This window comes from Pituophis catenifer, unplaced genomic scaffold (assembly GCF_029215685.1).
Source record: "Pituophis catenifer annectens isolate HBS135680 unplaced genomic scaffold, rPitCat1.0.hap2 SCAF_1, whole genome shotgun sequence".
Lineage (NCBI taxonomy): Eukaryota > Metazoa > Chordata > Lepidosauria > Squamata > Colubridae > Pituophis > Pituophis catenifer.
This window is the reverse complement of record NW_027256881.1, coordinates 171,267,895-171,293,707: the sequence shown is the minus strand read 5'-3', so window position 1 is coordinate 171,293,707 and position 25,813 is coordinate 171,267,895. Positions and strand designations below refer to the sequence as shown.

Sequence of the window (25,813 nt, the reverse complement as noted above, 5' to 3'; positions counted from 1 at the left end):
ATAATAAAATACAGTGGAAATTGCTATCAAAGTCGGTTGTAGTCCAAAAAAATTTCAAGATTTCTCTCTCTGTGTGTGTGTGTGTAGCTATAGAGGGGGTTTGTATATAAGAAAAAGTCACAGTCTGGCTGGTTTTGGAGGGAGGAAGATAACAGTATGAAAAAAACCAACCACACTAAACTACCTTCACATCAAATCCATTGAGATCATACTTTTATAGGCTTAATTGTACAAAGGCCAGACTCATCCCATAACCTTGTATAAATGATGCTTTTGTTTTTAACAGTAGTGACCTTCGGGCCAGTTTATGCCAATCAGTTAGGAACATGCATTATCATAGGGTACATGATTGAAACATCTTTTATATGCCAATAAATATTTAAAAATATGTCCTACCTGTTTCCTGGCAGCTGATTCCATTGCCCAGACAAGTACAAAGCATATGTTGGCTTCCCTGTGCCTTAAGCCACTGCATTCCCAAAATATATACCATACCACTGTCAGTTACACAATGTCCAAAAGGAGCAGGCTGGGGTTGCGGTTGGTAGAGTGCAGTTCGTACATCTGTGATAGTTGCAGATGCACTGCCTGCATATAAAAAAGCAATGATGTTTTGCAACAGTCGGTAAGAAATACTGTGTATATAAGTTATATATATATAACTTGATTAAGATTGATTACAATTACTTTTACCCTGTTTTTAATTACTGTTAGCCACCCAGTCATGAATTTGAAATGGGCAGCTATATAATACTATGGATGGATAAATGGACAGACATAATCTTGATAGTCTCCTGAGTCATGTAATCTGTTGTAGTTAAATTACAGTAATATGGAACTTTGAAACTTCCAACATTAATGCTGTTTTTACCATTTTGACTGGAACCAAAATTACCATCCACATTGTCATCTCAACATTCTAGCAAAGCTGAATTTCTACTGGGAATGATCAGTTTGCTCTAAGATTATCAGAAAGCAACAAAACATTTACACTCATGTTAATAAGTGCCAGTTACTTTATCTTCCAACCCACTGCACAGTGAAAGAGCCCAATTTTACATATCCCCTGGAAGATCCAGCCTCTGCTTAAACACCTTATACACCTTATATCTTATACATAGGTAGCAAAGGAAGAAAAGTGTTCCGGGTCTCCATCAGTAACTGGTTCCATTGGCAAATTACATTTATAGTTAAGATATTTTTCAGAACGTTCCACTCGAATCTGCCTTCCTGTAACTTAAATTTATATTAAGAAAAAGCCTTTTTCTCTTTAGCCTATTTCTGGGAAGGGATTTTTTTTAAAAAAATCAGAGGGCAACCTTTGGATTTAAAATACATTTAGATTAATGAACATTTTTTTTCACTGAAAAGCCCATTAAACTGTTCTACTGGATTATATTAATGGTCACTTATCTATTTTGCAGTTCATCAAAACAGATTCCACATTGTTGCCAAAATGCCTCCCCTATTATTGATAACTAGCACATTCCATTCTGTGGGTAACTGAATCTGTACTTTCAGTCTTTGATTAAGCTCTCATCATTCCAAAGGATTAAATCAAGTCAAGTCTGCCAAATAGGAAGAGTCTTTGTGATGCTAGCAACTTTAAATGTGGGGATTTTTTGCCAGACTTCATTAGTTGGCAATTTTTTTTAATTATATTGGCTTTGTATTTGTTTTATAGATTACACTGAGTTTTATTATCTTCAGATTCTAACACAGTTTGAATACTTTGAATTTTGAATTTGAATCCCAGGGTAATTTTTATAAAGGCAAATGAAGAAGGAATAAACATCCAACTTCATCCAGATATATTGCTTACCTATGCCTGTGGCTTGCAAAGAGGAATGCCTTTCACATTTCCATTCTCCTCTGCCATTCCCTGTGCAGATGCATTGAAGTAGATTTCCTCTGTTATCCTTCTTACTCCAGGTGTCTCCAATTCGATAAGATGTCTTGGTGTCTTGATCATTGCATCTATCTATAGAAAAGAAGAGTCCACACATCTGTGCTATTGCAACAGTCTGTACCCATTCATGATGGTTATCCTCTTGGACTGATACTGGATTTTTTTAATGTAGTCAATATTTCAATAGTCTCATTCAAAACTACCATTGGCATATTTTAACTGCTTCAATTAAAAATGGATTTCTTCAGTACATTTGTGTGAGAAACAGTCCTTTTCTAATATTGCATATAAGGAAAGACAGGTCAAAATGTTTTTAATTGAAACTTAAATCTCTCAAACAACTTCCCAATACTAAAATGTCCACAAATTTTGATTCCAGTCATTCCAGAGAAACTCTGAGGCCACAAAGCCTTACAAGAGCCTTGATAGTACAAGGGTTTAGTGCACCCTGTTATTAACACAGCTGCCTGCAATTTCTGCTGGTTCGAATCTCTCCAAGGCTCAAGGTTGACTCAGCCTTCCATCCTTTCTAAGGTAGGTGAAATGAGGACCCAGTTTGTGGGGGCAATAAGCTGACTTTGTGTAAAATATACAAAAGAATGAAGGCTATTGCTTAACGCATTGTAAGCCGCCCTGAGTCTCCGGAGAAGGGCGGCATATAAATCAAATTTAAAAAAAAAAAAAAAAAAAAAAGGATCCTGGGGCTGCATGTATAAATAATGGTTTACAAGACACAATAATTGAGTTTAGGCAGCATGCCAGGCCAAATCAAACAAATCACATGATGTTTTTGTGCAGTATATTGTGCAGTACCAGATATTACTGACTGTTCTGTGCCTTCCCTGAAGGCTCATATTCTTTGGGTCAATTTTAGGTCCTTCTGGACCCACTCAAAGGGCAAGTGGCAGCCATGCCTAGGAAGGGCTCTGCACAAGTTCACCTTGCACATCAAGTGCACCTGCTTCTGGATCAGGAGGTAATATTCAATGTCATTCACACCCTAGTCACTCCCTGGTTGGATTACTATGCAGTACACAAATCTGGCTTTCAAAAGTATTCAAAAACTGCAACTGAATGAGAAAATGGCTGGTACTTTTGAAAGTGCTGAAGGACTATTATTACACACACCAGCAAATACACCAATAAGAGTTATAATACATGAAATTTTTGAGTCACAAACCACTGCTTTACTGGAAAGTCTTAAAGGTTTTTTTGATGAAAGGTCTCGGGAAGAGGAAACTGTTTTGACTCAAAACATGGAGACAAAGGAGAATATAGTATCATTTCAAGGCTTGTTAGACAGTAGTGAGCTGTTGGAAGAAGATGGGGCAGAAATCCAGTTTAATGTGACTTTGGATAAAAAGGATGCTTTCCAGACCAAGAGGGGAAAGCAAAGGAATCTGGAAGAGTTTAATCAGGAAGACTTGAGAGAGATTTATGGGGGTTTCAAATTAAATGAAATAACTTTAAGAAGACAAAAACTTTCAAAGAGACATCAACCTCAAATCCAAATTTTAAAATTTTCGAAAATAAAAGCAGCAGGAGCAATGCTGAAGAAGAAAGAATTATCGAAGAAAAAGGACTGGAACAAATACAGAAAGAAGGGAAGAACTGAAGATTAATCTTTTTTGGGGAGGATTTTGGCAATAGGTTGAGAAGCTTAATTAAATTTGTATTTTTAAAGTTTATTTTAAGGTAATAATATAAAGGAACTGTGTTATTACAATTGGTTTTGGACATAAAAATGATAGCTTTTTAAGAGTTATCGAGGTAAAAATGATAGCTTTTTAAGAGTTATCGAGGTAAAAATGATAGCTTTTTAAGAGTTATCGAGGTATTAAAATGGCTAATTAAAAATTTGAGGGATACCTTTCTGAAGGGCTTGAAATTTATATTTTGAGAAATGACTTAATGTTTTATTGATGTATTAAGAGATTTTTAAAATGTTTAATATAAGATTATAGTATTTTAAGAAGGTATATGAGATAAAATGTTTAAAGTTTTAAAATGTTTAATTTTATGAAGGATTAAAGAGGATAAATTTCCAATTTAGAACTTTATTAGGGAGCAATGTTGATTGAGGAAGGACTGGAAAAAATATAGAAATGGTTAATTAAAAATTTAAGGGATAGTTTCCTGAAGGTTTTGAAATTTATATTTTGAGAAATGAATTAAGAAGGTCTTATTGATGCATTAAGAGATTTTTAAAATGTTTAATATAAGATTATACTATACTATACTATACTATACTATACTATACTATACTATACTATACTATACTATACTATATTAAGATTATACTATACTATAGGTGATAAAATGTTTAAAGTTTTAAAATGTTTAATTTAGAATTTTTAATGCTGAATAGTTAGAAATTGATAATTGGTTTATGAAGGAATAAAGAGGATAAATGTTTAATTTAGAATCTTATTAGGGAGCAATGTTGAAAAAGAAAGGTGTTTGAGGGATGAAAATGAAACTTATCAGTGTTTGTTAATGCTTGTAATATTGTTAAAGTTATTGGATTACATACCAAGAAAAAGGCTTTTATATTCAGGAAGAAAGAATTTAACCCAATTGATTTTGAGAATTTACAAAAAGGAGGTTGATGAACTTGTAAAAGAGGAGTTAAAGAGTGTGAGGGAGTTTTAAACTTTGTAGTAGGTTAGTATATTTTAGCTTTTGCTTGTTAAATGTTATACCCTGTTTTTGCTCTGGGAAGTCGGGGGGGGGGAGGGGAGGGGGGGAGGGTTGGGTTGGGATAAAATTGTTGAGATAAAGGTACAAATATAAAAGTAAATGTGGGGAAAATGTTACAACAAATGAAATGATAATATTAAGATATGATAAATATTGGAGGAGTAAGAGGAAAAAAGATGTATTCAGATGATACACTGATTGATTGATTATATATTGTATGTATGCTTGTTTATAAAATAAAAACTTTTCAATATAAAAAAACTGCAACTGAATGCAATGGCATTGATAGTTATGGCTCACCTGATACTGTCATGTAACATCTCTGTGCAGAAGCTGCACTGACTTCCAAAAGATTTCTGAATGCAATTCAACATGCTAATTATCCTCTATAAAGTACTACATGCCCCAGGCTACATGTACTCTGCTCACTCCACTAGAACACTCTTAGATAGTCTTATTTCATGGTACCTAGGAGTTGCACCTCTCTGACTGTCTGCCTGCCCCATGGACCAGCAGCTTCCTGGAACCCTGGATGGCCTTAACTCAGCTGGCATTAAGGAACTGGCTATTTCCTCAGGCATAAAAGCCCAAACGTTAGACAAGACTGTTGGTTGTTTTTTTAAGTTCTTGTTTGACTTATTGGAAGTGCAGGTTTTTTTTAAAAAATCATGAATATATTTCATTTTATAGTTTTGAAATGCTTACTTTTACAAATCATATTGCTGTTCTTGTTCTTAAACCTGTGTTCATCATCTAAAATTACTGTTGTGAGATAATTGGCTATAAAAATTGTATAAATAAACAAATCAACCTTGAATTGAAAGGCAGAAATATGAGGTCAATAATTTATGTCCCCCTGGGTTAAACTGCTTTTTTCTACAGAAAAATTCTGCTCCATTTGTTATTACACAATCCTGGAAAAAAGTTGCTATGTCATCTTAATCACTTAGCTGCTGGTTTCAAAAAATGAACATGAGGAAAATGTTTAAGACATAAAGTCAGATTGATGGGAGTATGTGTTTGCCAGGAAATTGGTCTGTGGCTTCAGCTGTATGAGTGGACATACTTTTTAAAATATTCAAAGCTGGAAACCAGCTGGATGATGAAGAGTTGACCACACATTTAAGGTGACCTCCATCATTTCAGTAATTATATACGTTAATAAAACTAAATGCAAAATACAAATAATGTAGTGGTAAACTTTCTAATGCAAACTTAAACACATTTACTCTGAACAGTTCTTAGTCCCAACTAGATATATTTAGAAACTGAGTGTAAATCTGGGAGTACAAAAAAATATTACAAACTTTGGGAAAATGGAAACAAATCATTTGAGATACCGGAGACATATGATAAAGGAATCTAAAACACTGATGAAAGTTTCAGTCTGTTCCATACCTACATGGTCCTAAACAATTTATGCTATGTTAAGAAATTATGATACTGATCAACACTATTATAAAATTCAAGAGAAAGTGCTGCACAAAGACATGCAATCTGCCCAAATGCACATCATTAAGAAATGATGGCTTACTCTATACAATGATTTTCCTGTTATAGGTAATCAATTATTTAATATGTGTGCTGAGATAACTCAATAAAATATTTGCGTTTTGAATATATAGTAATGTTATACACAGTCAACTGTTTTAGTTTCAAACAGTACAAATGATAGATATTAAGAAAAGAAATAAGAATTCCTATTGAATTCAGCAACAGATTTCTGGGCCATATACTGTATTATAACATACTGTCAATGTGATTCATTTGATCATGCTTTTCCTGGCAGTTGAGAACATTCCATCATTGTATCTTTAACTCCACAAGTTTCCAATCAGAAAAAACACTAAATAAAAGTGTTGCTTTTATGGTTTTAAAATTTAATTTCAAACTGAGGATTTACTTTATATAATCAATTATTTATGCTAAGAAAAGTTATTATCCTCAATTAAAAGCTAAATATCATCTCAAAATTCATCACAAAAAAAAGTTCTAAACAGGTGTGTCCCAAAACAGCTTAAGCATGGCTTATACTTAAACAATGACTCTACTTTTAAATACTTGCTATGCATGCCAGTGATTATCTTGCATACAACTGGATCCAAGCTGTAGTAATTTTTCATTACAAACAAGCATCCTCATAGAAGAAAGAACATTTGAAAGTTTCATTTTAGGATCTTTCATCTTTAATATGCCAATCTTATTTATTATGAATTAGAATTTAAGAAAATTCACCAAAAGAAAATTTCCCAATTTTTCCATTGCTATGCAGTCATCTGCCACTCTAAAAAGCTGTGACTCATCTGAATAATGTAGAAAGGAGAATTGCTCCTGAGAAACAGTAACTAAATAAGTTTATTTGTTAATTAATGGTAACTTAACTATGGAATTAAATTTTCATACTGTCTTTAGTTCTAAGAACTTCCACATTGTTTAGTGGAATCTTCTCAATGTCTTCAAAGATAGTCTGAAGAAATAATAAAAACTTTCATAAATTTATCTTGGGGTCTAAGCTAGCTTCTTCAGGATAACATCAAGACTTATTGTATTTTCTACCAGTATCCAGTAGGTACAATAAATGTTAGTTAGCCTGGAATTGAAGTGGATTGACCTCTCTAAAATTCAAAGATATATCTCTATGTTCTCCAAAATAAAAGGCTTGTTTAGCTTTTCTGATAATTTTCATATTTTCATGACTGCTAGACGATCGAAGGCACTACTCCTAGCACAAAGTTCAGAATAGAAAAAACAAGATATTCTATGATCTTATAGAAATATATAAGAGAACAAAATATCAACAAGAAACAGCAAGGCTAAGACAGATCAAAGTGAAGAATAAAATATATCTTCTTGAAAGTATATAAATAAATATCACTTATGCAGAATCTGTGGCTTCTTATTTATTTAGGGATGAAATCCACAGGAAATAATAGTACAATACTTTCTTTTAATTGAGTCAGTTAGTATAACTCAGTCCAATACATATTTTTTTAGAAGCCGTGGTCTTATTTTGAATTTAGCAGTTGTGTTCATACAAAACATTAATCAGGTGCAGCAATATTTTATTTGCTTTTGGGAGGGTAACTTCTATATCTTGTAATGGAAAAAGAAATGATATGGTTATATCACATACATAGTTGGGAAGATTAGGAGACTGTTGATCTCACAGATTAAGTTGTTAAAATGCAATTATTATTTCCAGGTAATTCAAAGCAGAATTTGTTTAAAACTAACTTTTTCATTAGTATGATCCCAAGTCATTACATTATATGCTTAGCTTCTTTTTGCAACTCCAATCCCCACCCCCACCCCATGATTGTTTTGTCCCAATTCAACCCCTCTCCCTGGTGATGTCTTTGTGCAGCTGTCATGTCCCTTGTGGCTTTACCATATTGAAAATTGAGAAAGGCCAGCACCCTTGACTTACAGAAACTACTGACAGACAACATTTTAGCCACAATACTTGGATGGAGGAGGCAGCAGCCACCAAATTGCTAATTTACTATGCTAATAATTTACTATAGCTTCATGATGGTGTGAATAGTCAACCAAACAGTTTGTGCAGAACATTCCAGACTTTGGGCCCTCCCTCAAAATAATGGGGGAAATGAAAAATACCCAAAGAGCATAATTCATGCTGATACGCTGCTCTGCCACAAGCCCATACTTACTTCTGGAAGTGCAAGTAATCCTCCCACTGCCTTCTCCAAGGCAAGTGCAATCCACCATCATCCAGCCCTGATATGGCTTTTCCCAAACTTCTCCAACAACGTATGATGTACCAGCTGTATTATCATAGCATCGCTCAGCTAAGGAAAATTAATTTTCAAAGGTGAAAAAGAAAAAAATAACCTCACTGCACTATTTTCTTTACAATTTCATCAAGGAAAGAATTAAATTTCTTAATTAGGAAGAAAATGCTTCCATAATTTTTACATTTGGTTAAAAATACAGCATGCAGAAATCTGGCAATTCAATGAAATAGAAGTTTCTAAGTGTCTGTAACACTTGTGTTGCTGACAGCTTTGTTTTATTTTATGCTCCTTTTGAAGATATACCGTGTTTCCCTGAAAATAAGACCCTGTCTTATATTTTTTTGAACCCTGAAATAAGCACTTGGCCTCAAAAGTCTGATTGGGCTTATTATCAGAGGATGTCTTATTTTGGGGGAAACAGGGTAGCTATATTTGAGTATATAACTATATATAGGATTATATTTCAAAATGATCTGTAGAATTTTCTGCTATGTCAATAAAGCACATCAAACTTTGGAGCATGACTCTCTTAACCAAGTATGTCTTTCCCTATCAAAAAATTCTAAAAACTAGACAGCGGGGAACAGATTAACCTAGGCATCTTCTCTATGGCATATTTGTAGTCAAGATGAATGTGTTTATTGTCTATAGAGGGATATTCAGAAGCATATGCAGAAGATATGCAGGTCAAAAGTCCAGGTAAAGTTTGCTCAGGTATGCATGTTTTGAGTATTTATATATATCAACTGAGACAAAAATTTAAAAAATGTTATCACAAAGAGTCAAAACTCTGCTTACAGTAACTATCACAAACAGCTCTATTTGCAACTGAAATACTTTTGATCTCTGAAATGCATAAAAGAAAACTAAATCTTACCAACTGGCTTGCAAGTCCATTCACCCTTTCCATTGCCAAGACATACACATTCTAACATGTAGCCTCCTGTCTCATGAGGCCTGCGCCAGGTATCACCAATCTTGTAGGACTGGCCACCTTCATGACATCGATCTGAAAAACAAAGCATAGGAAGCTGTTTTTCCAAGTTATATCATTAATGTATCTACTTCAATGTTGTCTACGTAATAGTTCAGCAACTTTTTAAGTTTGTCCCAGTTATATTATAATAAAGTCGTGATCTCTTCATCCATTTCAGCACTGGACAATCCTTCATAATGTGGTCAGCTATGAAAAGCAGCCAGTTTCTTTTCCAATATGTTATAGTCTAATAACTATAACATGCCACTTTTCTGTCATATCAGAAGTCTCGCTAATATATTAGGGATGTTAAAAACATTTGGATTATAAAACTATAAGAACCAAACTATAGAACTATAAGAAGAAAAGTTAAATGTTGAACTGCACTTCCCTTCATCTCTCATATTGACTATACTAATTAGGATTGCTAGAAATTAAGGTCAGACATTTGGAGTCATCTGCAGAAGTGTTTCATCCTTGCTTTACAATGAAGTCAAAGTTCTGACATGTAGTAATGAAAAATAATCTTTCAAGAAAAACATTCATGGAGCAGCTCCCCAAAGGCCATGATAGCTATATAGATACAGGCTTCAGTTTATGTACAATATATCAGAGTTGAGAACCGAAGCCAGCCTCAAGTCATAAGGTTTGGAGGGGGAAATCTAACACTTCCTTGAATTCTGTTTATTTCAGCCTTCTTCCACATTCTCCTTTTCTTCATGCAGGAGAAAATCTCAGGTATAACCTACACACTTACTCATAGCATCAACATACAGCAAATATCAGTGGCCTCATTTTACAGTTACAACTCATTTTCTCTCTCTCCCCCTCCCTTCCTCTCCCCCTTTTCCTCCCTCCCTCTTGAACTTTGCCACAAATTCCTTACAATTATGCAACATTATGTGTGGTACTTACTTCTTACCTTGGAAACCACTAGATTTTGTGACATTCCAGCAAAGTGAGTATATGGATTAACACATTATCTTGGAGGACATCATCTAAGCATTTCAGTGAAGGATTAAATACATACTTGCAATAGTGCAACTGATTCTTCCACGCCCAGCCCCAATACAAGTACAGTCCCAGATCATGGAATCCTTTGGGCGTTCATAGGTTTCCCCTACTCGATAAGTAGTCCCAGTGTATTTATCGAAACAGGTTTCTTCCGCTGTATAGGAAGAAGAAAAAAAGAATAAATCTATAAATCTATAAACAGATAAATCTACAGCTTGCAGCTTCTAATCTCCTTTCCCTACCTCATTCATAGAGGCATAAACAAAAAAATTAATGATGGGATTGACTGCTATTGTTATGGTAGTGACAAGCAGAAAGCTTTTTGGATGATAATGATGTAGCTAAAGACAAAGGAGAGATGCTTGGACCAATGAAAGAAGAAAGCAAGCTGAAAAATCCACATTAACAGTAGAAGGGGGTTTCCAGGCAATTGGAACATTTGTATAAAAGTAGTTTAAAAAAAAAAAAAAGTGGAGAAAACAATAAAGAAAAATGCATTTGACCAAGATACAGAATAGACGTGTGGAAAACCAAAGTTCAAATATTTGGTCAAATATTTAGTCCCTTAATAGGTTAGATTATAGGAACCAAGTAAATGTCTTGTTATCCAAAGGACTGTCATACAGGTCTCTCAAGATGAACTGAAACTGGAGACAGTTGACATTATTCTACTGTCATGGTTAAACAATTTCCCAATGTAGTGTCATTATTTGCCTACATACAAGAGATCCATTAAGACACTTTGCCCCTAAAAGACTTTTTAGGCAACAGAGATAGTATTCTTGCCCAAGATCCAGTCACTTTATGGAAAGAGAGAGAAAATGATATGTCATTAAAATTGTTCCCAAATACTCTTATCACTGGAGAACTCAGAAGGTCCATAAGCAAGTATAGAAGCAAGGCTGGTAACAGCACATTTTGACAGAACACATTATCAAGAAGACAAGATAGGTAAGCCATGTAGCAATAAAGGAATAAAAACTATTTTCTGCTGCTGCCACTGCAATCAGGAAAAGTTTTTGTCAGGGGAGAAAAAAAGCTTTTATAAGACCATATTGGAACCTACAGATATATATCCACCATATATCACATGGTGTGATATATTTGCAAGGTAGGTTAATTGATAACATTACTTATTGCTATGAAAGTCTGTTATCTGATGTCTGATTAATCTGGTTCTATGGGATTAGTTTCAACTTTTAAAATCTGAATGTGTCAGCAGGATGTTAGAAACTATGCTCCCAATTACACATCCTTTTTAGACTTTCCCATTATGGCTAATTTATTTCAGTAGATTACCTAGATGAATCTAGAAAATATATATTTTTATAGGGGAAGCAATAAATGCCAGATATGTTAAAGGAAGTGATAGTATGGCTTCAAGAAACCCACAGGAGATGTTGAGTTCTTAAAAGCAATCAATCAGTTGCTAATATCCCCTTAGGGATATTTGTGCAGTTGATGTGATACAGCTCAGACATTCCTGGAAGAAATAAACTCTCTGGACCTATTCTAGTCTGGGCACAAATCTGGATATATGATCAAAACAAACTTGGTCTCCTTAATGAGTCAGCTATGAAGATTGGGAATTCAAGGCAGAATGCTACAGTGACTCAGTTCCTGCTGACAAGACTGACACATCTACTGTAAAGAAGGGTTCAAAGCAGACAAGATGGCAGTTGCAATGTCATCATCAAAGACCTACAATATGTACACATGAATACATACAAAAGGTAAATCTTGCATTTCACTTCTGAATTACCATCCTACATGTTTTGACACAGATAACCTCAGATATTTAGATGATAGTATACATCTCTTGCAGGACAATTAAGTACTGAAGTGCAATTCTTCTAAATACAATGTTACAGAGAGTATGTGAGAGATGATGCCCATGGAGTGGGAGATGGTGTGAAGGACTATAGGCAGCAGTATGGAGGGAGCAGACTCCAGAAAGGGGGGAAAAGACAAGAGGTAGCACAACCTGCCTCTAAGCACAAAGTAGCATGAACATACTTCCTATTATCACAATGTTTCTGTGGTGATATGCAAAATGTTTGTAATCTGTTGTAATTTCCAATTATTATCTTATTCTGTAATTATATATAGTTTTATTATTCTATCTTATTGTATCTCCAATATGGTATTACTTTTTTAACATGAGGACATGAAAATTAATAAGTTTAATCTATTTAATACCTTCTTTCAGTAGCATGAGTAGAATTTTTCCTTGATCTTGTTTTTTTTCTTTTTCCTTTGCTTCAAAATGTTCTCCATAGCAAATTTGACCTGCCAGCTTTTTTTCTCTCCTCTAGTCTTATTGCAGCATTTTCTCTAACATCCTATATTATGTGGAGGTGTCCTTCCGTACATTGCTATCTGCAGAGCATTAACACTGTGACTTTTTTCTAACAAGGCAAAGTCAAACCTTTTCAAAAAGCCAAACAGAAGAGCTTAAGGGGCCAATGTAAATAGCCTCTGAAGGTTCCTTTTAAAGTTATGTAAAGCAAGAAGTTCAGGGACAAAGCTTTCTTAAGAGACATCTTACCTATTGCTACTTAGCTGTAATAGGTACAAAGAATGACCTTAAAGAATAGGAGGAAGAGCAGCTACTAACAGTCCGATAAAAGAACCCTGAGTCCAGACTGGAAGCTGAGAAAGCACCTCTGACAAGACTCTCACTAGTTCTCATGAAGATGAAGGGAGGGGTGGGATGCATTTAGACTTGTAAGATTCTATTTTTATAATCTTATCATAAAATTAGCCTGAATTACTTTGATTTCCTAATCTGCTCTACCTCTACATAGACAATATCTGTCTGTACAATTATAAGGATGTGTCAAACAATTCAAGTCCCTCTGAATTCTCCCGATTAAAAACAAGGGCACTAGAGAAGCTTGATATAAATTATCTGTGGGTCACAGAATATCCCCCAGGATTTTCTACAATACTTGGGGGTTCCCAGTTGTAACCACAAAGACTTACTGATAGATTAATCCATACTAGCAGCTCTTGAGTCTAGTGTGAAAACTACAGTAGGAATAATCTGTTGCATAAAATAATGCAAGGTTTCTCCAGGATATTCCCAATCTGCAGTAGACAGGAACAGTCAGAAATTGACAGGATTGGAGACTGAACTGTAAAAAATACAGTAACAGTAACCTTTTTCAGAAGGAGAAAGGTTAAATGTGGATGCTGCCTTTTCCAAGAGCTAAAAAACCAGGATATTTCTATACATGTAAATATCTACTTTTTATTTTAGAAATAAAAGATGTTCTTGGCCAGAAGTTTGTCAAGAGATGCATCCAACTTACGCTCAGGTTTGCTTTCACAGTTGAATCCTCGACTGCCTCCATAGCAAGTACAGACTAGAGTGTTCCCCAAGTAAATGCGCTCCCACTGCTGGTTTATCTGATAATGTTGTCCATTGTCATAGCATCCCTCTGAGAAAGAAACAGCACTGTTTAATTACATCCTATCATCGAGACCAAGTGTGGCTCTCCTGGTAAGGAGAAAGAATGTGAAGAGAGCAGTGTCAACCCCTAGCATGGAATAGACATTAACTCCTGGCCAGACATTCCTTATACATCTTGAAACCTTTGTGTAATTTAATATTAGATGCAGGCAACTCAAGATTGGAATTAAACTCAAAACAGTTCCATCCGTCTCTTGTTTAACCATGTTTTAAATGTACAGAATTAAACCACTAGAGATTTCACATTCTGGAACAGCATGTTAACAGCTGGAAAAGATTGCTCAACTGGGAGGCTTAATCCAATGTTTCATGAAAGCCTATGGAAAGACCCCAAAAGATTTGAAAGAAACTTTGGCTCTCTTCCCTAAGCAGGTTTATTCTTGCCAAGTAGAACTAGTCTCTATTTTTTTTTAATTTCCAAGCCTTTTTCCCAACTTACATTTACAGTCTTATCATTTCCTGAGATGACTGCTTTAATGGAAACTCATACTTTCTAAACAATTTTAAAGTGTTATCTCAGCATCTCTTTTCTCAATTAACATACAGATTTTAAAATGAAAAAGTATGTTCTATACTTTTCAAAATTAATTCAAACACCTTAATTTTAAAGTCTGTTTTTTACAGTAGGAAAGATGAAGGATTTCTCTTTTACTTTCAAGTCAATCATAATTAATATAAAAATTTTTGGTTCCAGTTCTTCTGTAAGAAAAGAGAACAAATAGAAATATATACACAATGCTAACTTACACCCTTTTCTTGAGAAATGTTTGGATTTCAGGAAAATTAATTTATCCTAAACGAGCAAATGTATGTGAAAGAAAAATAGGCCAGGACAAGAATCCCTTTTCTCAGAAATGAAGAATATAACAGACCAGGGAACTTCTCTTATAAAAAATCAATATATATGCAAGTAAAGTTTCCACCAGCAGGCCCTGATATACGGAATTTAACCACCAAGAGCCCATCTCCAACTGGATTAAAAACCAAAATCAAAAAAAGTTCTCTCAACTTTCACACAATTTGCCAAATCTGATGAGATAGTTTTGCTTCTCACTGATGTCAATGAGAAAAATCAAAATTAAGAATGTCCATCCCAGCCAGAGCAAATTGGCAAAGCTTGGAAATCTTTTACCAGACCTCCCCAAGAGTAGGGTGCCCAATCTAATCAGGAGGCATTCAGTACTCAGACATAATTATCTTTGGGCTCAATGCAATATATACTCCAACAATAAATCTTAATTAGGCCTGAGTCTCAAGGGAAACTCAAGTTTTAATTCCTTGGCAGAAAAACTGGATATAAACCAAGAGGATTCTCTCTCAACAACATGGTTCAGTTTAATTAATCTGCACATTCCCTGAAAAAAAGCTGTTTTATGATTTAACAATTTTGTGCACTGGAAATGTTCTAGCTGTCCAACATATCCTCGCATCCAAGAGTCGATGATGGATTATCAAACTGCAATCGTCGATAGATTGCAAAGCTAACTGGAGACATGAGATCACAAGGAAAGTAACTGTGGCACCATTAAATTGCTGTAATGGTCTGTAAGACACTTGGACAGGCATTACTAAATCCCTACCTAAAATTCAAAAATACTTCTCCCCATCATCGGTTTTGTTTTCTGCAAAATTTTCATCTCAATCTGATGATTTCATGTATTATACCTGAGTAGACTCAAGAAAGAGCTATTAACACATTCATATAGTAAATTTATAGGGACGCAGTAGCTCAGTGGCTAAGACGCTGAACTTGTTGATAAAAAGGTCGGGAGTTCAGGGATTCGAATCCCTAGTGCCGAGTAGTTCAAAAGCACGTAAAAAATGCAAGTAGAAAAAATAGGGACCACCTTTGGTGGGAAGCGTTCCGTACACCTTTGGTGTTTAGTCATGCCAGCCACATGACCACGGAGACGCCTTCGGACAGCGCTGACTCTTCGGCTTTGAAACGGAGATGAGCACCACCCCCTAGAGTCGGGAACGATTAGCACATAAACCTTCACCTTCATAGTAAATTTTATTTTTCCCCCACCCTCCCCTCACAACCATCCAAAGTTGCAACTTTCGGTATGCTCCTTAAGTTTTATTTCGGTTTTATCAAAGCGTCCATGATCCGACCGTTTCCTCTCCTCTGAAAAGTCGTTATTGCTCATCCCAGAATTACTCACGTTTGTTCTGGCCGACCGGCAGAGAGGGCTGAACAATATGCTGCTGTGTTTGCCTCTTGCCGCGGGGTTGAGAACCCCAGACCCCTGCCCCCGAACAAAGGATCAATACCAAAAGAATCGCTCGCTTCGATCGGCTGTCCGGCATCTTGGAAAGCTGTGGGGAAAATAAACGGATCGTGTTTGAAACCGGAGGCAAACCAATTTTATCGGGTTGATAAAGTGGGATGAAGAAAAACTTGCAAATTCTCTTACCGCCTTTCAGCCTTCGCTTCTCCTATCTGGCGCAACCCCTACAAGCTGCGAGAAGGGCAGATCGCTGGGTCACATTGGATTTATATAGAGTTCCTAGCCACAGGGACCCCCGCAAGGAATTACAGGGGAGAATAGGAGGAGGGAAAAGAGGAGGAGGGCCTCGCCGGAGACACCCCTTTCGGATGGCAACGCCTTTCCAATTGGCCCAGGCGGAGTGATAGCGTCACGGCCCGGGAGTTGCATTACAGAGCAAACAAAGATCTCTTCCGAAAGCTTTGAATTTTAGAGGGTCTCTGGGGAGTGAGAGGGAGGGATATCTTTGCGGTTCTTGCTGCAGTTTAGCGAATGCCGCCAGCTGGTCATATTTGGACCCTCCAGGGTCTGCCAGTCACTGGAACCTTCGAGTGTCCGAAGAAGTTCGAGTTTTAGGAGGAGTGACGACTTTAGCCTCGCTCGCACTGTAGAAACATAATTAGGTCCCGTGAGGAAGGGGTTACAGGAACAATAACTTCTCTTAAATCTGCAGTTAACATACACTAAGGTGTAATGATCAATCATGGGTAGAAACATAACTAATAGCTTTAATAGACTTAGTTTAAACTGGGATAATATTCCTACTACCACTGCCTCCGTTATGGCAATTTATTCACTCAAATCTCAGTTCTTAGCCCCAAGGCCTGTTTGTATAAGTTCCCAATTTTATTTCTCTTTCTCTCTCCCCCTTTTCTATTCCTCTCTCCATGAGATTCTTTTTCCTTTGGTGAAGATTTTTTTTTTCTGTCTGTCAATTTTTATTTGTTAGGTGCTGAGAAAGTGAATGAATGGGCTATAAAAGGAATAAAAGATAAAAGGAATAAACAATAATACCCAACATCATTAAATTACAATGCTGGGGAAAAGATTGGGTATTCAAAACACACTAATTTATACTTGCTTCTAAGTCCTGGTTTATCCCGAACATCAGTGGTCTTCATCTATTCTTAAGTCACCCGAAAACAATCTGCTGTCTCCATTTATTGATCCCTCAGGTTCCAATCACTAACAAACTCAATTCTTCTGACTGAAAAAAGGACATGTATGTTGTTTGTATCTTATGATTTATGTTGTTTGCTTTTATTTATCCTATGATTATCACTGAGTTGTAATTTATGATTTATGATGATTGCATTTTATGGTTATTACGATTTATCGTTGCTTATATGTAGACAGAGCTTATGCACCAGAAACAAATTCCTTTTGTGTCCAATCACACTTGTCCAATAAAGAATTCTATTCAATGTATAGGAAATGGGAGATAGGGAACATAATTGAAGAAGAATTATGGGACAGTCTATCAGTCTATAAGCTAAGGCTTATGAGAAATATTGAAAACAATAAAAAAGGACTAAGACCTCTAAAGTGCCTTTCAGCTTTATGAACCTGCTCATCTATAATGTTATTAGATTTGTATACCAAAGCTAAAAATAATTAGGCTGTAACCAGGCTGGGCAACCAAAGAGATAGTGGGACAAAGAACAGCTGCCAAATTAGATGTACTCTACTGAGGAAGACAGCATTGGAAAGAAAAGATTCCCAACATTTTCTTTGCCAACTTTATTTTATTGGTTCTGATTCCTGGAGACAAATATCTCATTCACTCCCACTCTGAATTTCACCCTCTATACGTATGTATCATTGGAATGGGAACCACCAAGAACCTTGGTGGTGCAGCAGACTAAGTGCTGTTATGTAGCACTTTAGCTGCTAGCTGCCTGCAATTAGTGCGAATTCAAATCTCACCAGGCTCAAGGTTGACTCAGCCTTCCATCCTTCCGAGGTAGGTAAATTGAGGACCCAGATTGTGGGGGCAATAAGCTGATTTTGTAGAAACACTGCTTATGGGGGGCCAAAAGCCCTAATAAGCAGGTATATACAAAAAGAATGAAGGCTATTGCTATAAGTGCATTGTAAGCCGCCCTGAGTCTTCGGAGGAGGGCAGCATATAAATTGAAATAATAAATAAATAATTAGTGATTTTTTTCTGCAGAAGGTCACTCATAACTGCAAGGCTCGTCACGCCGGTGCCACTCACATGAGCAATGGCACAATGTGCCACGCAGCCTCCTGCTGCAAGTGGCACCAGCACGACGAGCCTCGCAGTGTCTGGCCGTGAGCAGTCGCAGAAGTCGGGCAGCACACAACACGTTTCAGTGTGTGGGAGGCATGGTTGCAGTGGTCCTAAGGTAAGCAGGTAAGACAAACACCCCCCCCAAATAAGACCTGGTTCTTATTTGGGGGGCAAAAAGAAAATAATCTTATTTTCGGGTAAACATGGTAATTATGGCTGGGGATTTTAATTTAGACCCAGCCTCTAACTAATCTAGATTTTTCCCACCAAAATGTAAATATTTGCATTTGTTCCTATTTCATTCATTATGCTGTTTTCTGTCCATTATTCCAGCTTCTCAAGATCCTCCTGAGTTTTGATAGGTTCCCAAATGTGCTTGATATGTGTCCTCTCTAAATCTGCTGAATTATATTTTCTAACCCATCATCAAAATCCCTTACAGCAGTGGTTCTCAACCTGTGATCGACAGACCCCTGGAAGGTCATCACAGGGGTCTGTAGACCACAGAGCAAAGACTTGAAGAAATGTTATGATTTAAATCTTGAGTTAAGTCTTGGGGGTTCGTGGCTATGGTCCATGGCCACAAAAGGTATTTAAAGGTATGTGTGGAAGAAAAGATTAAGAATCACTGCCTTACAGCAATGAATCTTTTTTAAATAATCTCAATTATCCTGTTGCACTTTACTATTAGATACTGTAATATTAGCTACAGACATGTCTTACACAAGTCCCATTGATTTCAGGAAAGTATGTTTAGAACTGCATTCTTGTTATATTTAGATTTCAGGGCAATGTCAGATTTAGATACTCACACCCATCTTACATCAACACAACTTTCCCAGAGATAATCTATCATGTTAACCATTACTTTGTATTAAAAACAGTAATTAGAAGAAGAATGCTGTGGGTTGACGTTCGTTTTTCCTTTTTCCTATTTCAGGAAGTTTTTGGTGTCTGCTTTGGGGTTCTTCCCAGTGTAAACTATGATTAATTATCCTTTTGTACCAATGAGGCTTCAGAGTAGCCACCACCTTCATTTTGGTGGTATGTTTAGGTTGATGAATAATCTAAATATTTAACTGCCCTTCAGTGGTTATCTCCTAACCATTAATGGAAATCATTCCTTTTTGTTTAGTTAAGAATTCTTAGGCTTGAGGCAGACAGCCAGATTCATCTTTTAAAATGTTCTCTTCGTCCTTTAGAACCCTTGTTTGTTCTAGAAACCACCCCAGGCATACTTAAGATGTTCTCCTGATGTTGCCTTGCCCAATAGGATCATCTGCCAACAAAACTCTCACACAGTAGGATACAGTCTCCTCTCTTGCTCACAGTGGGCAGTCTTATTTGCTTATGTGGGTGAGTGGGAGAACAATTTGTTCCATTGATTAAACTACTTAAGTCTGCATTGATGCCAGTCAATATTCTGGACTAATATAAGTGACTTACTATTTATATAGTTTTCTTCAGTAATAATCTCACTATTTCCTCAGGGAAATTATTTAATTTTGTTTCATCCATTGTCTCTTTCATGCTTGTCATTTGCAAACATTTCCTCTTTCCTTTGCTTCTCAATAAAAAGAGAATATAAATAAATACTACTGTAAGATCGAGAGCGAGTGATTTATCAAAGTAATTTAATAAGATTCTCTAGATAGATCCGGTGATGATTTCTGCATAGTTTGCTAAAAATCTAGTTTCAGAAGGTAACAGGAATGAAAAGGAATTGAAACTTGATTATTGGGTTCTTTTAATATTAGATAGGATTCTTCCAAACCAAAACCAACCAGATGGATATGCAATTAACTGACCAATCACACTCAGCATGTAGTTCTTAAGGGAACTACATCTACATGGAGGAAAGCATGCAGTGGAGTACCTCAGGCCCAATGTTCTTCAATGTCATCATAAATGAGCTAGATGGGAAGGGGAGCTCATCAAATTTTCAGATAACACCAACCTGGAGGAAATTGTTAACACTTTGGAATGTAGACTAAAAATTCAGAAGGATCTTGAAAGACTTGAGCATTAGGATTTATCCAAAACATGCAGTTCAATGATGAGTAAAGTAAGCTCCTGCACTTTTTTTTTTTAATTTGATTTATATGCCGCCCTTCTCCGGAGACTCAGGGCGGCTTACAATACGTTAAGCAATAGCCTTCATACTTTTGTATATATTTATACAAAGTCATCTTATTGCCCCCACAATCTGGGTCCTCATTTTACCTACCTTTGAAAGGATGGAAGGCTTGAACTTGCAGTAATTGCAGGCAGCTGATGTTAATAACAGCAACTTAGGCAAGAAAACCAAATGCATAGGTATAGAATATCTGGTACCTGGCTCAGCAGTAATAACTGATAAAGAATTCTAGTAGACCACCACTTAATATGAACCAGCAGTGTACTGGTCCTGGGCTGCATCAAGAGCATGAAACGTGACAATACCACTTTATACTGCACTAGTCAGGCTATACTTGGAATACTGTGTACAGTTCTGGTCAATGTGATACAAAAAAGATGTTGAGACCTAGAAAGTCTACAGAGAAGAGCAAGAAAGATAATAAAGTGTCTGAACAATTGAGGGAGCTAGGTATGCTGTAGCCCAGGGCTGTCAAACATGTGGCCCGCGGGCCAGATCCAGCCTGCAATAGGCCCAGAGTTGTCCCACGGGGCCATCCGAGAGATGGCGAGGGACCGGCCTATGCTGTCCCATCCTGGCCCCGTCCACCCAGTTGGCCGTGATAACCAGGCCTGCCCACACCGACCCCCCAAGAGCAAACGAAATCCTGATACAACCTGTGATGGGATCAAGTTTGAAACCCCTGCTCTAGCCTATCAAAAGAGAAAGATTAGGGGAAACATGACAACTGTCTTCTAGTACTCAAGGGGCTGTCACAGAAAAGAGGGGGTTGGCTTATTCTCCAAAGCACCAAAGGATAAAAAGTAATGGATGGAAGCTTGTTAAAAAGAAATACAACCTAGAAATGAGTAAGAAATTTTCTGGCAGAATAATTAATCAACAGAATAGCTTGTCTCTGGGAGTTGTGGGTGCTCCATTGTAGGTTTTCAAAAACAGACTGGATAACCATTTGGCCAGGATGTTAAAAAGTCTCCTGCCTTGAGCAGTTTCATTAAAAATTGCTGAGAAGCATGCTGCTTTCTCAATTCTCCTAATTTTGATACCTAAGATTTGTAGTTATGCTACAAAATAAAAGCAAAAATTCATTGGTAACATAACATACATTTTGAAATTGCATTATCTTTGCCTTCTGTTTATTTAGCTCATTACAGTATTTTGTTACCATAGAGAAATTTAAACTGCGAATGGGAAACTTTATGCCTGAAATGGAAAACCACAGGAAATATTGTGAAAGAGGCAATGTTTGTGTAATCATTATTTTATCTGACATCTCAGTCTTCTCCATCACATGATAATCCCATTAAAGAGATTTTTTTCTTCTTAATAGCACAGTATGAAATCTAGAAATTATGCAGAGTTCTGAGATGTTGTGCAAGAGGCACTGTTGAGAACTGGAAGTGAAACTCTGTATGACATTCGTTGTAGTTGATATTTCAGCATTGTTGAACCCTGAATAAGCTGAATTGAAGCTGCTTCTCCTAGCCCTCCTCTTGATCCATCTAGCCCGTTCCTGCATGCTCTGTCTGGCAACATTGCTTCTATGATCTCAGTCAGAAGACATAGAATCATAAGGCTGGAAGGGAACTTGAAGATTTTGTAATCCAACCCCCTACCCAAGGCATTGTCTTTATACCACCCCAGACAAATGGCTGTCCAATCTCTTCTTGAAAATCTCTAGTGATGGAGCACCCACAACTTCTGCATGGAAGCCATTTCATTGTCAGGAAATTTCTCCTTAATATTAGGTTGGATGTCTCTTTGATGATCTTCTAGCCATTATTTCTTGTTCCACCTTCACATGCTTTGGAGAATAGGTCAACCCTTTCTTTTCTGTGACAGTGTCTCAACCCTAGTCCTACTCGTCATTAGAATTGACATATCTAGTTCCCTTAACCACTGATTGTGCGATTTACCCTCCAGACCCTTTGTTGACTTTGTTGCTCTTTCCTCTATCTTTTTCAGTTCTTCCTGAGAACCCATCCAGTGGAGATCTTGGAAAAGGACTGAGGGATCTTGCTGCCAAGCACTTATGTTTCTATTGAACTATAATTGATGACTTTTTTTGTTGAATTTAAATTTTGTTCCTCAACTAATATCAGCAGATTATATGTTTTTCTGGAACTAGCAGATAAATATGTTAGAATCTTCAAAAGAAATTTGAAAAAGAAAAAGAACATTAGGAAAAGTATCGCCTTCTGAAAAATTCTCCCTCTGCCTTGAAAATCTACTTCGTTCTTAATTTTGTTCTTTGCCACCCAGAGTCACTTGATTGTGAGATAACAGCTATATAAATATGATTTGTAAATAATAAATAAAGTATCTAGTATAACTTACTCCACAATTGTCATTATAATGTATCCAATTTAGATAGAGAATCAGTTGTGGTAGAGTTTATAGTAGAATGCAATATAATATAGTCATTTCAGGGAGAGGTTTTGTATGGGGATTGAATGTTTTGCCCCAATTTGTTAGTTGGAAAAGAGAAGTAACAGTAAACATTTCTGTAACATTTTCACATGTTCAACTCACTTCACACTAATTTTACTGACATAAGGTTTATAATAAGAAACAGGGGATAGATGGAAAACTCATCAAATTTGCAGATGACACCAAGCTAGCAGGAATTGCCAACACTCCGGAAGATACGCTTAAGATACAGAAGGATCTTGACAGACTTGAACATTGGGTGCTATCTAATAAAATGAAATTCAATGGTGAAAAAAGTAAGGTTCTACATTTAGGCAAGAAAAACAAAATGCACAGGTACAGTATACATGGTACCTTGCTCAATAATGATGATTGTGAGATGGATCTTGGAGTCCTAGTGGACAATCACTTAAATATGAGCCAGCAGTGTGCTGCAGCTGCCAAAAAAGCCAACACAGTTCTAGGCTGCATAAACAGAGGGATGAATCAAAATCACATGAAGTGTTAATACCATTTTATAATGCCTTGGTAAGGCTACACTTGGAATACTGCATCCAATTTTGGTTGCCACGATGTAAATAAAGATGTGGAGACTAGAAAGAGTGCAGAGAAGAGCAACAAAGATGACTAGGGCACTCGATAAAACATATAAAGAATGGTTGCAGGAACTGGATATGTCTAGTGTTATGAAAAGAAGGACTAGGGGTGACATGATAGCAGTGTTCCAATATCTCAGGGGTTGTCACAAAGAAGAGGGAGTCAAACTATTCTCCAAAGCACCTGAGGGTAGAACAAGAAGCAATGGGTGGAAACTAATCAAAGAGAGAAGCAACTTGGAACTAAGGAGAAATTTCCTGACAGAACAATTTATCAGTGAAACAACTTGCCTCCAGAAGTTGTAAATGCCCCAACACTGGAAGATTTTAAAAAGATAACCATTTGTCTGAAGTGGTGTACCGTTTCCTGCCTAAGCAGGGGGTTGGACTAGAAGACCTCCAAGGTCCTTCCAACTCTGTTATTCTAATTCTTCCAGGATAAAAAGGTTGGAAAAGGCTAGTTAAAATCAATTTGGCTTCTGAACAGGAAATAGATTGCTCTGTAAAATAGAGACCATGATATACTATTTAAAAAAAAGGCACTGTTTCCTGCTTAATTCTTCTTGCTTAGCCTCTAATCATTACCCAAACTATATATACTACTGTATTTAAATAAAAGCAGCTCACCTGATAATCACTGTTATTAACATCAGCTGCCTGCAATTACTGCAAGTTCAAATCTCACCAGGCTCAAGGTTGACTCAGCCTTCCATCCTTTCTAAGGTAGGTAAAATGAGGACCCAGATTGTGGGGGCAATAAACTGACTTTGTATAAATATACAAAAGTATGAAGGCTATTGCTTAACACATTGTAAGCCGCCCTGAGTCTTCGGAGAAGGGCGGCATATAAATCAATTTTTTAAAAAATCAATAAAGTGATGATGCTACTGGTACATTAAATCTGGGTAGTTCAACTAAACAAATAATTTAGAAACAAAATATTAAGGGTTTTAGAGTAGTACTTGAAAAATTTAGAAGTTGAAATGATCCAGGAAGTTGTGAAAGCTGAGTCAGCTGCATTCCAGCCATTACCAAGCAAATCAATCATCTTTTAACTATCACTGCTAGAACTAATGGAACTAACATATGGTGTAGTACAGTGGTGGTGAACCTTTTACTCACTGAGTGCCGAACAGGTACGTACTTTGCGCGTGCGCGGGCTAGCCACACTAACATGCGGCTCCTCCCCTGTGCACTGAGCACGCAACCACACCATCTGCACATGCGCACAGCTTTTCCACCCTTGTGCGCTCTGTGCACAAACCCACTATCTGTGCATGCATGCGGCTTTTGCGCAGCTTCCCCTGTGCACTATGCACAATTGCACCATCTGCGCGTGCGCAGATGCAAGTGAGTTGGGTGACAGCTCACGTGTCCGGAAAGATGGCTCTGCATGCCACCTTGGGCATGCGTGCCATAGGTTTGCCATCACAGGTCTAGTATGTGTGTATTATTGTCTGACTATTCAAAGGAGGGGTTAGACTAACACGCATATGCACAATCATACACACAGAAATTCTAAGCAGGCCTGTTGTAGTGTAAGTATGAATCAATATATGAATTGAATTTTGAATATACATGCAGAGAGCTAGTCTATAACAAGCCCTAAAATAATCAATGTTAAAAAGTTATACAAATCTCTGAGAACACAGATACAGAAAGTATTCAGACCCCCTTCACTTCCGTCAATTTTGTTATGCTGCAGTCTGATTCTACAGATATTGAAATTCATTTTTTTCCCTCACTAATCTACATTTGGTATCCCACAATGACAAAATGAAAACAGAATTTAAGAAATACTCATAACTTTATTAAAAAGAAAAAACTGAAATATCACATTGGCATAAGTATGTGGACCCTTCGCAACAACATTTGAAATTTAGCTCCAGTGCCTCTGGATCATTGCTGACACGTTTCTACACCTTGATTTGAGTTGATCTGTGGTAAATTAAGTTGATTGGACATGATTTGGAGAGGCACACACCTCTCTATAGAAGTCACAATTGACAATGCATACTGTACTGTAGTAGCGCAAAAGCCACGAGGTCAAAAGAACTGCCTGAAAAGCTCAGAGACAGGATTATTGCAAGGCTCAGATCTGGGAAAAGCTACAATAAAATCTCTGCTGCACTAAAGAGCACTGTGACCACCATAATTCTCAAATGCAAGAAGTTTGGCACAACCAAGAGTTGGTCACCCAGTCAAACTGAGCAATCCGGGGAAAAGGGCCTTAGTAAGAGAGGTGACCAAGAACCCGATGGTCATTCTGACTTAACTACAGAGATCCTCTGTGGAGATGT

At 36.8% G+C, this 25,813-nt stretch overlaps 1 protein-coding gene across 7 annotated transcripts in view; it reads right to left on the bottom strand.

The window, feature by feature from the left end:
• FN1 (fibronectin 1) overlaps positions 1-16,344 on the bottom strand; it is a 222,038-nt gene extending 205,694 nt beyond the window's left edge. For all 7 annotated transcript variants that reach the window (XM_070933190.1, XM_070933183.1, XM_070933184.1 and 4 more), the window contains exons 1-8: positions 16,247-16,344; positions 15,995-16,148; positions 13,669-13,797; positions 10,371-10,508; positions 9,242-9,373; positions 8,281-8,418; positions 1,823-1,981; positions 397-588 (exon numbers count right to left, since the gene is read on the bottom strand). In XM_070933190.1, the coding sequence (XP_070789291.1) occupies positions 397-588; positions 1,823-1,981; positions 8,281-8,418; positions 9,242-9,373; positions 10,371-10,508; positions 13,669-13,797; positions 15,995-16,139 (1,033 nt within the window). In that variant the 5' untranslated portion in view covers positions 16,140-16,148; positions 16,247-16,344. The remainder of the gene's footprint in view (positions 1-396; positions 589-1,822; positions 1,982-8,280; positions 8,419-9,241; positions 9,374-10,370; positions 10,509-13,668; positions 13,798-15,994; positions 16,149-16,246) is intronic.
• Positions 16,345-25,813: the final 9,469 nt, after the last annotated feature.